General features: G+C 60.1%; 1 protein-coding gene across 8 annotated transcripts; it reads right to left on the bottom strand.

Annotated features, from left to right (window-relative positions):
* Positions 1 to 48: 48 nt before the first annotated feature.
* Positions 49 to 11,118, bottom strand: SEMA3B (semaphorin 3B). 8 transcript variants are annotated; one of them, XM_043587380.1, is made up of 18 exons: positions 10,995 to 11,118; positions 6,824 to 7,010; positions 5,998 to 6,155; positions 5,815 to 5,877; positions 5,302 to 5,421; positions 5,129 to 5,222; positions 4,855 to 4,974; positions 3,834 to 3,979; positions 3,631 to 3,742; positions 3,445 to 3,514; positions 3,223 to 3,367; positions 2,680 to 2,899; positions 2,328 to 2,419; positions 2,207 to 2,248; positions 1,816 to 1,973; positions 1,654 to 1,709; positions 1,427 to 1,566; positions 49 to 892 (listed from the first exon to the last, which is right to left on the bottom strand). In XM_043587380.1, exons 2-18 carry the CDS (start codon positions 6,930 to 6,932, stop codon positions 491 to 493), a joined length of 2,247 nt encoding a protein of 748 aa, XP_043443315.1. In that variant the 5' UTR covers positions 6,933 to 7,010; positions 10,995 to 11,118; the 3' UTR covers positions 49 to 490. The 8 variants fall into 8 exon arrangements, with proteins under 8 accessions (XP_043443315.1, XP_043443321.1, XP_043443318.1 ...); XM_043587386.1 differs by having other exon boundaries at positions 6,824 to 7,025; positions 10,995 to 11,010; XM_043587383.1 differs by lacking the exon at positions 10,995 to 11,118 and adding an exon at positions 8,455 to 8,590 and having other exon boundaries at positions 6,824 to 7,025.
* Between the last annotated feature and the right edge of the window lie 2,621 nt (positions 11,119 to 13,739).

Genomic DNA, 13,739 nt, shown 5'->3' with positions numbered 1-13,739 from the left:
CTGCTAGGAAGTTGCCCAAGGCCGCACAGCAAGACCTAGTACCAGCGGTTGTCAGCTGGGGCCATTCCAGCTCCGGCTCATAATGTGTTTATTGCATTAGTACAGTCGGCCTGTCCCACTCCCGCCCCACCAGTTCAGCCTGTTCACAGCTTTCTGCTCATTCTCCAAGGAGGAGGTCTTTATCCCGGGGTGGGCACTCCGGGCACCTCCTCTGCCCAGGTCGTTGCTCTGGAGCCTTGCTTATCTCCCTCCTCCCGACCAGCCGGCCCCTGTGCCCCGCCTGGGCGGTCCCTCCCAGGGCTACATTCAAGGGTTATCCTCTGTTAATAAATAAGCCGGGGAGGCTGCCCCTCAGCCAGGGCCTGTAGGTCGGTGTCTCCATCAACCAGGGACCAATGTGCCAGGCCCCCTAGCTGTGCGTCCTCCACGGTCTGTCCTCCCCCTGTCCTGCCTGTAGCCTCCTTCCCTGTACCCGGCGTGGACTGCCGAATCACCAGTGCGCTGCGCTGCGCGGCCCCCGCTCAGCACGCGGCTCTGGGGCGTGCCTTCGCCGGTTTCGGCCCTTCCTCCGTGACTCTGGAGGCGGTGGGCGCGACTCAGGCTGCAGACGACACATTCGCAGGGAACTCGCGCCACCGCCGCCCGGCTCCACCAGCTGCAGGAAGTCCCGGTACCAGAGCCTGGGGCCTGGAGGGGCTACGGGCACAGCCTCCTCGGTCCGGGCCAGCCTTTCGGCCTGCGCAGCACTCAGCACGTGTAGCACCAGGCGACGCAGCGACTGCGAAAAGCCCTGCTCCACAGCTGTGCATTGGTACACGCCAGAATCCCCGCGCCTCAGTCCGCGCAGCAGCAGTCCCCCCGTAAGGCGCTCCGCGCGCTCCTCCATAGCTACCTGCAGGCGGGGCCAGTGGGAGGCAAAGGCATCGGTGTCAGGAACAAGGAAACCCGGCTCCCAGGTCGGGCCAGGAGAGGTAGAGGGTCAACGGTGGCCAAGCATGAGCAGGTAAGGGACTCTCGCAGGTGTACCTTTGAAGGTTGGGTGCACTGGGACCAGTGGTCTAAAAGCGGAAACACTTACGGGACCGGACGAAACCGGACGGGACTGGACTGGAGGTGGTGGTGGTGGGGGGGCGGTTACCTGAACATGGGGGCGGGGCGGGGGCCTCAGTGGGCGGGGCGAGGGCGGGGCTCCTCTCGGATGGGGGAGGGGGGTGTCAGGAGTCTAGTTAGATGGAATGGGTCCTCACCAGAATGTGGAGTTCAGGTAAGGGACCAAACTGGACGTAAGGGGTATAGCTGGACAGAGTCTCACTGGGCGGGGTCGGACCTAGTCTAGAAGTGGGAACCACACTGGCTAGGGCGGGGCTCTCCTGGATGTAGGGGGCGGGACAAGGGCTTGTTTGGGAAGGGAGGGCGTGAGGCTCACCTGGGTGTGGGTCGCCTCCCCTGCGCGTTGGAAGGTCCATTCCACGCGCGCCTGCAGCGAGCGGGGCTCACACTCCAGGAAGGCGCTTCCGCCCTCCACACCGAACACCTTCCGCTCCAGCAGTGCGGGATGAGAGGAGTCTGGGGAGGGCAAAGGAATGTCAGATTCAGGTAGGGCAGGGTGGGGCGTCTTCAAAGGCCCAGAAGTGGGACAGCTGGGGCACTCACCGCCGGAGCACAGCGTGCTGGGGTCGCCATTCCTCACGTCTTGCCGCCGGAACCGCCTGCAGGGTGGGGGTTGCATTGGTACATTAGAGCCTCCGTGAGTCCTTCTTCATTTAGCCAGGTGCTGCAAATGATTCCAGGTGGTCCGCCCCCAACCCTGCCCACCTTTTAGCGCTGGGCTGAAAGCGCGTGCACGCGGCCCCGTCCCAGGCGCAGTAAGGGTCTCGCGCAAGGCAGCATTCCGCACAGGCGCGGCCGTGGGCAGCACAGAGGTGCAACGGGATCTGGGCGACCGCGCTCCGCGAAGCTATATACAGCTGGTGCTAGGGGGCACGAGGGGCTCCGGGCTGACCGAAGGCAGCCCTGTGCCCGCCTCCCATTGGTCAGGGATCCCTCACCCCACTTGACACTGATCAGGGTCTCAGGTCACGCAGTCTAGCAAAGGCAGAACCTATACTCAAACCCAGGGCTTCAAACTACCAAGGGAGGCGTGGGGGTAGGGGTGCCCGGGGAACACACTGGGTCCCTTCTGCTCCCAAGCCTTTTGGTCACTTACCCTCTTGGAAGAGATTTGCATGCTGGTGATAGCAGATGAATCCTGAGAGGAGGAGGAGCGAGCGCTGGGATCAGAGATCAATGGGGTAGGGTTCCTCTAGGAGGAGGGGGCTAGGCCTCACCTCAAAAACATGCAGCTCCTCCAAGAGCAGCCCCTCCCCGTTAGGCTGGCTGCCCTTGGGGATGGAGATCACCTTCAGCACTGTGCCAGCGTCTGCAGGGATGAGGAATGAGTGATTCCTTGTGTTTCCTGGCAGCTAGGGCTGGGGATCTCCTCACTTCTGAGGCCTTTACCCTTAGCATGGTTGGATAGGTGAAGAATGTGGGTTGGAACAATCAGACCAGCATCCAGAAGGAGATGAGAGCACAACCCAGGCAAAGATGTGAAGATGGGACTGGGCAGGGGCAGCTTCTGCTGACAGGTGGAAGAGAGTCTGGACAGAGTTTTATGGGTAGTCATGGCAGGACACTGACCTGTGCCAATGAAGAGGACGTCGTAGTGTCCGTCAGCAGCTGCTACACGGTCTGCAGTGATCTGGGTGAAGGTGTACCCGGCATCCACTTGTATGAAGAGAGGGCGACCACCCATGGGCAGGACCGAATTGTACATGAGGGGGTGGTTCCGGGCAAATTGAATGACGTCATCAGGAAAGTCCTTGGTAGAACTGAAGGTGCCAAAGGTCTTGCTGGGACACTGGGCAGGTGAGGAGGAGGCACGACAGGGATGTGGGTACGAGGACCTGGTGGGTCCACAAGAGACCTCCAGGTACCCGAGTATAGGGGAGTGCTAATGGACAGAGGTCTGCCCTGAGAATCTGAAGAGAGAAGACCCAGCCTTGCCCTTGGGACTCTTAGGGGGAAATATGCCCTTCCTCTGAGGAGCCCTGTCTGACGAAGGTGATGTTTTCCCACCCATAACGTAAGGAAAAAAAACACATTCACCAAGAAGATCCCAGGCCAAGTTTTCCACCCCTGAGACTTTAAGTGGGTTGTGGTGGGACTCCTGGGGCTACGCACCATGCCAGGCCGGGGGTAGGGGACACGGCCCTGGTAGGACACCCACTGGTGCATGGGCCCTTCCTTGTGTGCAAAGGGCCCCAGGAAGGCCCGGCGCACGTCGTTCATGCTGTACACACACACTGCAGAGCCCTGGAAGATGGTGCTGCAGGCGAAGACATGAGCAGACTGAGGGGCCCAGCAGAGCCCGTTGGGCCCTGCCCTCTACCTCCTGCCCCTCACCTCGATGTGGAGAAGACAGCGTAGAGCAGTGGGCTCCAGCGGTCCCTCAAGGACAGCAGGAACATGTCCTCTGTGGGGAAGAAGCCTAGTTGGGGGAGGGCACACAGCCCTCTGGGTAGCCCGGCTCCTGGGTCTGGCCCCCTGCACTCCCTCTCTCCAACCCCATCCTCTGCTCCTGGCACTCACGGAGGTGGTCGAAGTGTGTGTCACCCTCGACACCTGGCACTGAGCACACCAGACGCGCCTTCAGGAACGTGGTCCACTTGTTGACAAGGCTTCGCTGGCCTCCCACGTCATTCTGCAGGGTCAATCAGCAGGGATGAGGGGGAGGCCCAGACAGGCAAAAGGGCAGGGATGTAGTCATCGGATGTGGCCCAAGGACTCCTCACCCGACAGATCTGGCCAACCCGGGACACAGTCTGGCGTCCCAGTGATGGCGAAGCCTCCACTGCCGACTCACGGAAGAAGAAGTAGATCTTGTCATCATCAGGATTCTCGCTCTCTGGGATCCAAAAGACCTTGACGAACTTGGGCTCTAGCAGCAGGAGGAGTGGGGTCAGAAAGGTCCTGGCCCTGCCACTCATGAGACCCACATGCTCCCTCTCCTTTCTCTGGTGCCCCCAGAAGCCCACGGGGCAGCATCTGACCACCCGGTCTCCAGGTAGGATGGCACTCTAAGGGGACAACATTCAGAGGATCAGGGCCTGTGAGTCAAGAAGTAACCACAAGAGGGCAGCAGAGACCAAGACTACCTAGACACACAGGCCTCTCCCCTCGGCCCCTGACAGTTCCCCAGGCCCTTGGTCCAGAAAGGAGGGAGATGGGATATTGGGGTTTTACCTTCACTCATGAATCTTCCTCTTGAGCAGGAAGCAGATTCCCCGTTACTGCTGTGAATACTCTGCTGGGTCCCCTCACTCTTAGAACAAACGACCCTGACCTCTGACAATGCAGACCCCTCATCCTTTCTCTTTTCATGAGTCTGTTCCTTGGCTTGTTCCTGCCCCGGAGCCTTTGCACTAGCTGTTCTCTTTACCTGGAATGCTCTTCCCTCAATCCTGCTGTGTTTTGGGAATTAGCTCTCCCCTGTCCTCAGCAGAGTGGCTTCCTGTCTCCAGTTCTCTTACCACCTGGTCTCCTTTTCCCTTTCTGTCTGTTCACTCACTGGTCTCATTGCCATTGGAACCATCTTATTATGTACCTGTTCTGAGGTCTGTGACCTCAACGAGGGCATGGGCCACACAGGTCTTGTCTGCCCTGCAGCCCCAGGCCCTAGCACAGGGCTTGATGCGTGGTGGGTACTTGGCGAGACCTGGCTGCACCCACTGCTCACTTCCTTTATGGGTCTTACTAGGCACCCACCCTGTTGGGGATGAGAGCCCCCTCCCAATAGCTCCACCAGCCTTTCACCGTTGAGCCAGCGAGAATCGTGTGGTTCTGTTCGCAGACTTGGACGCTGGCCCAGGCTGCGGAAGATGGTGAAGTCCCGGCCCATGAGGTCTGCGGCCACCCCTGAGTACAGTTCTTTCCCTGCAGATAGGGCAAGGGCTGCTTAGCCAATCTGAAGGCTCTCTGTGGGGAGAGAGAGCCCAAGAGCTCTTAAGGAGTCAGTGATGCCCTGGGGGCTCTCAGGGGCTCTCAGGAGGGTCTAGAGTCTCTGCAGGGCTCTAGCCATTGGACTCACCCACCAGCACGGAGGCAGCCCGATGCCTGGGGTCATAAGGACTCTTGCCCTTGCCGTCCTCCAGCCTTCGAAGGTCTAGCCGGAGCGTGGGCTCCTGGGAGGCAGGGGGCAGTTGTTACTTCCAGGCCCTTCTTTACCTCCCAACCTCCCTCTCTGCCTAGATCTGGCCTTACCTCCAGCCGGTGGCCCACCTCCACAAATGCACAGGTTGGGTGGAAGGCCCCTGTGCCACAGGCCAGCAAGTGGGTGCGGTTGTAGGCATGCAGCAACTTCACGAAGTTCATGCACTCGGTCTAGTGGGCGGGCAGGGGCAGGGACGATGAGGCCTCCCCCAGGGAGGCAGCATTAAGGGGTCCCAGCTCGCCAGTGGTACCTCACCCCTTCGTCTCTTCTGCATCAGTCCAGGCAAGTAGCAACATGGGCTTCAGGGGCCCGGACACCCTTGATGACCAGCTCAGCCCACCTCTCACAGAAGGGGTTGCATGGAGAAGCATAGGGCTGTACAGCCCCCTATGACTCAGACGCCCCCAAGAAGAATCACATGAGCCTCCACCCTGACTCACTACCTCCAAACTTCAGCCACCTCGACCCCCTGCCCCCATCCCAGACAGAAGAGGCAGGCTTCTGCTGTCTGTGGAGCAAGGGGCCGGGCCTCCCCACTCCCGCCCCGGGCGGCCGGCACTCACACCAATGTCCTTCCCTGCCCAGTTGCACTCCTCTCGCCATTCCACAGGGGCCGGCCAGGCCAGCTGCGAGGGGGTCAGGGAAGGGGGACACAGGTCAAGGGCCTTTGCCTGGTCTCTGTGAAGAGGCTGTCTGCTCAGGGGCCCACCCCCCTGGGGAGCACAGAGGCTGGGGGTCCCTGGCACCTTCTTGGCCCGCTTGCTGATGTCGTCCAGGCTGAGGGAGGCCACGCGGTTCTCGGCACCCACAAACAGGCGTCCTCTCTCCTCGTCCACCAGCAGAGCTTCATAGCAGCAGGTCCTCTCCAGCCTGAAGGTCCGGAGACCGTGCTGGTCCTGGAGCTCTGCAGGGTAGTGTTTGCCAGCCATGCTGGGAGCTTTCCCCAGACCCTACCTATCGTCTCTCTCACAGGTGATGGTTGTATATGTGACCTGGCCCACACATGTGAGTTTACCCATGTGTGAGTTTACATTCGTGAAGACAGATCCACCCATGTGAAAAGCTTCCAGAGTGGGCAATGCAGCACCGTCCCCCCCCCCCCAAGGGAAAAGCAGGTTGAACTCCTCAGGCGTGCCTAGACAAGCAGTGTCTGCAGGCGGGCGCACTGGGAGGCCGGGTGTTGGGGGAGGCTGCGTATGTGGGGAAAGCCAGGACCCCCACCCCAAAGTCAGGCTGAGGATTCTCTGCCACCCTGCTACTAGCCTAAGCTCGGTGCGATGCCTGGTGACCACCCTTCTGTGTCAGGGGTGTGGGGGTGGTGGATGGGACACAGGCAGGATCTGTTGCCACGGGAACAGAAGGGGTCTTCCTGGGAAAGTCAGAGGAGAATGTGTGCAGAAAGGCTGGGGGCTGAAGGCCAGGACAGGGTTAACTGGAGATGGCCTGAAAGTGCCCCCACTCAAATCTGGGCCAGTGGCACAGGGCAGCAGCAAACTTAGTGCCCCCTACTCACACTGGGTCTCTCTCCTGCTCACCCTGAGCCAAGCCCTCTTGCCTGCCAGGTGCACCTACCTTGGAAGGAGAGCCGAAGGCGGGGAGGGCTGGGGGCAGCACCCCCCAGCACTGCTGCCCAGAGCAGGGCCAGGCCTGGGATCATGGCGGCGGCCGCAGCCTGCCCCATCCGGGCAGCTCAGGGTGCTCAGGGTTCAGCAGGCGTGTGTGGAGGAGCCTTGAGCCGCCCTGGACTCTGCCCCAGGATCTGGAAGAGAAGGAGCTGCAGCAAGGACGAGGGCGGGCTGGAGGCTAGGGGGGAGTCCCCAGGGATCAGATTACATCCCCTAGGGAAAAGAGGCTGGGGGGTCGCATTCCACTTCCGAGCTCTCCCCTCCCTCCAAGTGTGCCCTGCCTGGCCACAATCACAGACACACCCACGCTGGGCACACCCTTGGGGTCACCCCCACGTGGGCAGGCGCCCGCCCCACCACGTCACCCTCCCTCGTCACCCTCCCTCGTAACCCCCCTCCCATAGACACACAGGCATTAATTCACAAACTCTGTGTGCCTACTTCATGCCAGCCTGGGACATTGGGGGACACAGACAAAGTCCCCATGCAGGAGGGGGCAGAGTGCCAACAAGGACTCAGATCAGTGCAGTCATTTCAGAGGGCGCCAAGTGTAATGAGCAAAACAAACCAGTCATGGGAGTGAGAGCAGCGACAGGAGGGGTGAGGCCTCTGGAGGTGGCTGTGCACCCACAGGCCTACAGAGGAACTGAGGCACCCTTGGGGCTGGAGCCAATGGTGTGGGCGCCTGTGAGTGTGACTGTTTCTGAGGGTCCCTTTGTGTTATCTGTATCCCGTGCGCATGTGTCATGTGTATGCAGGCGGATGTGTACGTGTCTGTGACAGTGTGTGGCATGAGAGTTGTATTATACATGTAGATATATGGCACATGTGTGCACTTTACACACGTGTATATGTGTGTCACAGATGCGTGCACGTGCGAATGTGTGTGCAGACACACAGACAAGTGTATGTGTGTTTCTCTGGACATGCAGGTGAGCAAATACAACTGCAGAGACAATCACAGCCCTCAACTCGGAAACATGCCTGAAACCCATTCCTCTGAGGAAAAAGTGCTGCCCAGGAGCCCCAGCGCCTGCACCACTGGGGTTGGACAGAAGCCTCTGCTGCTGACTTGGAGATGGCTGCAGCCCCAGCTTCGTGCTTGACCTCTCTCTCCCCACACGAGGGTGGAAGGAGCTGGTTACACAGAAATTCTGTGAGCTCAGACTTCAGACCCAAGAGGAATCAAGTCGGGGGAGAGCCAAGGGCCTCAGGCAGCCTCTCACCCCTGCTTCGGGTGAGCTGCCCTTCTCTCTCTGAGCTTCCGCTGCCTCTGTACCTCTCCCTCCCCTGCCTTCGCCCTCAGGTTTCACCGTCTTTGAGCCCCTCCACCTTTGAGCCAGAGCCCTTCCCTGGACCCCTTACAAGGGGCCAGCCTCTAGCTGCAATGCCCAATCATCCTCCCCAGAGCTGGCCCGGCAGGTGCCGGGCGCAGGAGCCCTGGTGTGGGGCAGGGTCCTGGGGTGCACAACTGCCGAGGGGCATTCCACATCGCTCCCCCCAAACCCCTGCCCAGTCCCGCAGCCCCCGAACCCCTCCCGTGCCAGGACCCCCACCTCCCGCCCTCCCTCCACTGACACTTGCCATCGCCTCTTCCGAGCCCAAGCCCGTGAGGTCTGCGATGCCACAGAACACCGGGCTGCCCTCCCTGGAGAAGGGAAGAAGCCGCGGGGCCGCAGGGCACCCTCTGACGGCTCCTTTAAGGAGCAACCCCCGCCTCCACCAAGCCAGCCGCCGCCCTACACGCGCCGTCAAGTTTATGGGGCGGATCGGGTGACCGGGCAGGCAGCCGGGCCAGCCAGAGTTGGTGGCCAGACCAGAGTGGAGTGGGCACAAGGGAGGAGTGGGGAGGAGCGACCCCTCCCCTGTAGGGCCTCAGGGCAATAGGGTGCACCCAAGAGCCATCCGGAAGTGGGGCAGCCAGTCCAGGCAAAGGAGGAAGAAGCAATAGGGCCCCCTCCCCAGCCCCAGAAGGCTCTGTGAAGCAGGCAGAGGGAACAGCAGGTCCAGGAGACTAGAGTTCCTCACCTGTCCCTACACAGCTGGGGAGGTGGAGGTGGGTAATGAGGGGCTCAGTTCCCAGGAGCCAGCTGGCATGGGAGGGTCACACGTCCGGGGATGGAGTTCTCAACTAGGGGTCTGATGGGCCCCCAGCCCAGCCCCAGCCCTTGCCCTTCCTCACCACTAGAGCCACTTAGTGCTTCTGCCACCTGGCTGGCAGAGGCTGTGAGGACAGCAGTTGGGGCAGGAAAGGAGGGGCCCGAGAGGGCCAGGCGGGGCAGTCAGAGGCGGCAGAGGCCCTCAAGTTTCACTTCTGCACTGTGGGGTATAGGCCCATCCAGAGACCCCTCCTGATGGGTGGTTCTGCCTCTCTGCAGGGGGGTGAGGAGCATTCTGTGTGACCTCTGTGATTCAGGACACGGCTCTGAAACCTCGGTGGCTCAGTTGGGAAGGGTCTGGGATCTTAGCCTGAAACTGTCCCTGCTGGACAACCCTGTTTGTACTGCCGGGGGTCTGTCTGCTTTGGAAGGGCTGAATGTTGACAATGGCTGAATGGGGCCCTTGGGTCCACCTGGGTGAACGTGACAGGGCTTGAGGATGGGCTTTCACCCCTCAATCCCCATAAAAGGCATCTTCCCACAACCTCCCGAAGGCTGCTCAGCAGCTCTGCAGTTGATCAGTGAGGGAGGCTGTGTGAGCTTCAAGTTCTGTGGCCCGTCCCCTGCCAGCTTCCCTGGAGTAGCGGTGTCTGTGTCTGTGTCTGTGTCTGTGCCCAGCCAGGGTGGGGCTGTGCCCTTCTTTCCTGAGCCTCGAGACCTAGTTTTCCTGAATTGGCCTGGCCGGCTGGCAGAGGAAGAGTGCGGGTCAGGGGCCTTCGGGAGGGGAGTGGAAGGATGCACCCCAGCCTGAGCTCTTGGGCTTCTGGGAAGCAGCCTCTTTCTCCTCCCGGCTTCTGCCTTGGACCTGGGCAGCCTCCCCTGGCCCCATGCAAGCAAACAAAATTCTTTGGCTGTTTACAATTTTCCACCCTACCAGCCAAGATCAGCAAGTGCCTTTGAGGTCCCCACCCACCCCTACTGTGCCCCCTACCTGCCCCCAGTGCTTTTAGTTCTTCAGGCTCAGGGTCGTGGTCTCAGTTTCATTCCCTCCCAGCCCCGTGTCCATACTGAAAAGTAGAACCAGGACCCCCACCATCTTTCCAACATTTTGGGGCTGTCCCCGCCCACCTGAGCCCTCTGCATTGATTTCCTTGCTTCTTGGAGCAGGAAGGGAGATCTGCAGGGGTGGGAGCTCAACTTGTCCCTGTCCCCACAAAGTCTCCTTTCTGCTCCTCAGCCGCAGGTCCAAATGTATGCCAGACCCTGGACAGACAGCTCGTGAAGGCAGCACTCTCGGAGCAGGGTCATTGTCTGTGAGCTACTCTGGACTCTGGGAGTCTCTAAGGATTCTGGAATCAGTCAGCCTGGGCCCAAGTCTTGACAGAATGGAACAAACTAGGAAGGTAGCTGTATGGCTACCTGCACCACTGCCCAAGGGCCACCTCAGCCTCCTGACCTCTACCCTTTGCCAGGGTACCCATGGGCAAAGGCCTGCCTGGATTCTTGCCCTGATGCTGCCTGTTAGTGGCACAGCCCACCAAGACCTTGGTTTTTCTTTCTGGAAATAACTGGATGGTCCTGCCCATCCTACCACCTGCCTCCTCACCCCCCCATCACTAGCTGGAAACTGTGCCCTGCCTGGACTCTGGGTGGTGCAGCTAGGGTAGGATATTCATCTGAGGAAGGCTGGAGACAATGCTCCCAGTGCCCAGCCTGGGCTGGGTCAGGCCTTGGCTTCCCACTCACACCTGTTTTAGCCATTAAGGCTGGTGGCTCCAGCGTCACAACCTTCCCCAGTTCTGGCCACGTGGGTATTAGGACACGCTACCCTGAGGACTTAGGCATTGGGTCGGGGTGAGATAGGGGGTAGGAATGGGCCCGGGGAAGCCTGACTGAGAGGCCTGACTTCCCTGACAATCTACTACCCACCCGGGAGGAGATTTCCTGGGAGAAGGTGTTGGGGCCCTTCCCCCACCCGCCCCCAGCCTAGTATCCATGCTCCCAGGTACCCTGGCCCACCTTTTTGGAAAGATCAGTTCTTCCCCTCCTTGCCTGTTCCCCTTCCCTTCTGAGGGCCATGTCAGTGCTGAGGTGGAGGGGCCGAGGGAGGGGCTGCCAGGAACCCTGGGCCTCTGGTTGTGGCCCTGCCCCCACCCGCTCCGCCCCTGCCCTCCGCCTCCTGCACATTCCTCCTGGGCTGAGGTCAGCCCCTCAGGGATGGGGTAGCCCCCCCCACCAGCCACATCACAGCTCTCCTCTCCCTCCTGTTTTCTACATTGCCCAGCAGGAGGGGGGAGGGGCGAGGCAGGGGCGGGTGGAGCCTCCTTCTCCCCTCCTCCATAGTTTACAGGAGGGTGGGATGGGGTGCCGGGAATGCAGCCAAAGTAGACTAGGGTGGCACACCATGCTTATTAACATGTATTAACATAAATACTACCTTCCCTTAATCGGTTTAGGTATAGCTGCCCAGTAGTGCAGGCTGCGGGGCTCTGGATGCCGGGGTGGGGGTGAACCTGCCTCAGGAATCAACCCCCTTAAGTAGGCTGGAAGGGGCGTGGTTGAATCCTGACTGCCACTTGCCAGCTGTGTGTCCCTAAGGAGAGACTGCACCTCTCAGATCTCGCTCCTCACTTGCCCTGCGTTTGCAGCTGGCGGGCCAGGCAGGTCTGGCCACTGTGGCAGAACACAGGTGTGCGCTCTTGCTGCCACCTCAGCATTGGGCATCCAGGCCTGAGAGCCTCAAAGCAGACCCTTCACTGCTGCCTCTTTCAGCCCTGCTTCACCAGGGCCCCTTGTCGGGCTTGGCTCCTCTCCTGTCCCCAGCCCCCGCCAACCCTCGGGCCACAGCCAATGACTGCCTCCACCCTCCACCTAAACCTCCATCCGTCCCCACCCCCTGAGGACTCCTCAGTCTTCCTCCAGGTCTCCATCCCAGCCCTAGCAGGGCCAAGCCCACATCCCTTCTCCTAGAGCCCCTGTCTCAGGGAGACCTTTCTGCCTGGTTGACCTGAGAAGGTCCCGCCTCCTCCCCAGCAGCATGCAGCCTGACCCCTTCAGCCTACCGCTCAGGCTGTGCCCGTGGTCTGCCACTCCTCCACCCCTCTGCAGTACCCTGCCCCCCACCTCAGAGAGCTCCCTGGAGCTTGGGGGTTCCTAGGCTTAGCCTTAGGCAACCCTGCCAGTGCTCTGGCCACCCAACTTCTGGGAGGCAGCAGTACTTTCTTTGCCAGGACTCTGCTTGGCCGGTGCCCTCTGGGCTTTTAGGCCATCCTCTTTGCCACCTGCTGGACTCTTCTTCACCACTCAGTATCCAACTCTCTGGTGTCATTTCCTTTGTGAAGCCCCAGATGCCTGTAACACCCAGGTTCAAGCCTCTCTGTGGGGCTCTGGGTTCCCCAGGGGCTATCATCAGTGGAGGCCCCAGGACCCAGCAGAGGACAGACCCAGGGAGATAGGAGATAGAATGTTTGCAGAAAGCCCTTCCACCTTCCTGGGCCTGCTGAGCCTGTGGAGGAGGGGGATGGGAGACTGATGGACAAGGGACACCTTGGGTCCCTCCTTGACCCTGCACCAGCTCCGCTAAGAGGCCTTGATGCCCTCTACCCACAATGAAGTCAGAAAGCAAAATCAATAAGGGATATCAAACTGATTTTTCTCCTAAATAAGATCACCTGTGTGGCTTATCTCATGCAAGGGAAAAACCAAGACAAGAAGGAGAAAGGGATCCATGGTGTTGAGCCCTGCCCGCTTGGACACTGGTGCCCACCGCTGTTATTAACTAAGGAGCTGAGTGGCCTGGTGAGTATGGACAAACTCACTGTCATACAGCTATAGCTGCACATATAACACAGCTGGCTTGACGCCCTCCTTGGATGTGTGATGGGGGCTGGCTTTCCCTCTGGGTGTCCAGGAGAGGTTAGGGGAATACATAGCCCCATGGAAGAGATGCAGGCCTCCAGGACCTCTTACAGGGCAACAGACACAAAGATTGGGCTCAGTTGTTTGGGAGTGAGCCTGAACCCAGAACTCAGTCAAGAGAACCTACAGTCCTGTCCCTGCCCTCTCCCTGACACCCAGGGCAGCTAGGTTCTGGCTGGCTAGGCCACAGGTCAGGTGGATGGAGTCAGGGCTTGTGTTCTCCCACATGGTGGCTGGTTTAGCCCTCTGGGTCTGGGATGGGGGCTGTGGAGGGATGATTTGAGGGATTCTGGGTGGGTAGGGAGTAGGAAGTTTTCCTGACATCAGGAGCCATGGGGCTGCCCAGGAACGTGGCGAGGTGTTCTTCCAGGCCTTGGTTGGCCCTGCAGCCTCAGAGGTCCCAGATCTAATGGGGCCCCCTCCCTGTTCTGCACCTGGCATCTTGGCCTCCACCCACCTGTTGTGGGGGGCCTGGGCCTGAGCTGGGGAGTGGCTTCCAGCCTGGCTCCTCTCCACAGAGTCTCCCTCAATCCTCCCAAGTCTTCTGGCTTGCAGAGCTTGTCTCTTTCTCTCTTCCCCAGCTGTTTCCCCACCCTGCAAATGGGTTAAAAATACCAAGGCTGCCACCACATCAGTAGTCTCAGCAACTATTTGGAGTGGGGTGGGCCCTCTGGGAGATGCATCAGCTTCATGGATGTCTCCACTGGCTGGAGACAGCCCACTTCATACTGGGACCCATGTCTGGAAGCAGGAGCCTGGGTCCCTTCCCTAGCTCTGCGTAAGGGTCCCAGGCCTCTTAGCTGCAGCTGCCCACGAGTGGAGCCAGAAAGATGCACCTTCTTAAGC

Source organism: Prionailurus bengalensis, chromosome A2, assembly GCF_016509475.1.
Source record: "Prionailurus bengalensis isolate Pbe53 chromosome A2, Fcat_Pben_1.1_paternal_pri, whole genome shotgun sequence".
Lineage (NCBI taxonomy): Eukaryota > Metazoa > Chordata > Mammalia > Carnivora > Felidae > Prionailurus > Prionailurus bengalensis.
Note: the sequence above shows the minus strand (reverse complement) of the source record. Positions and strands in the feature narration are given on the sequence as shown.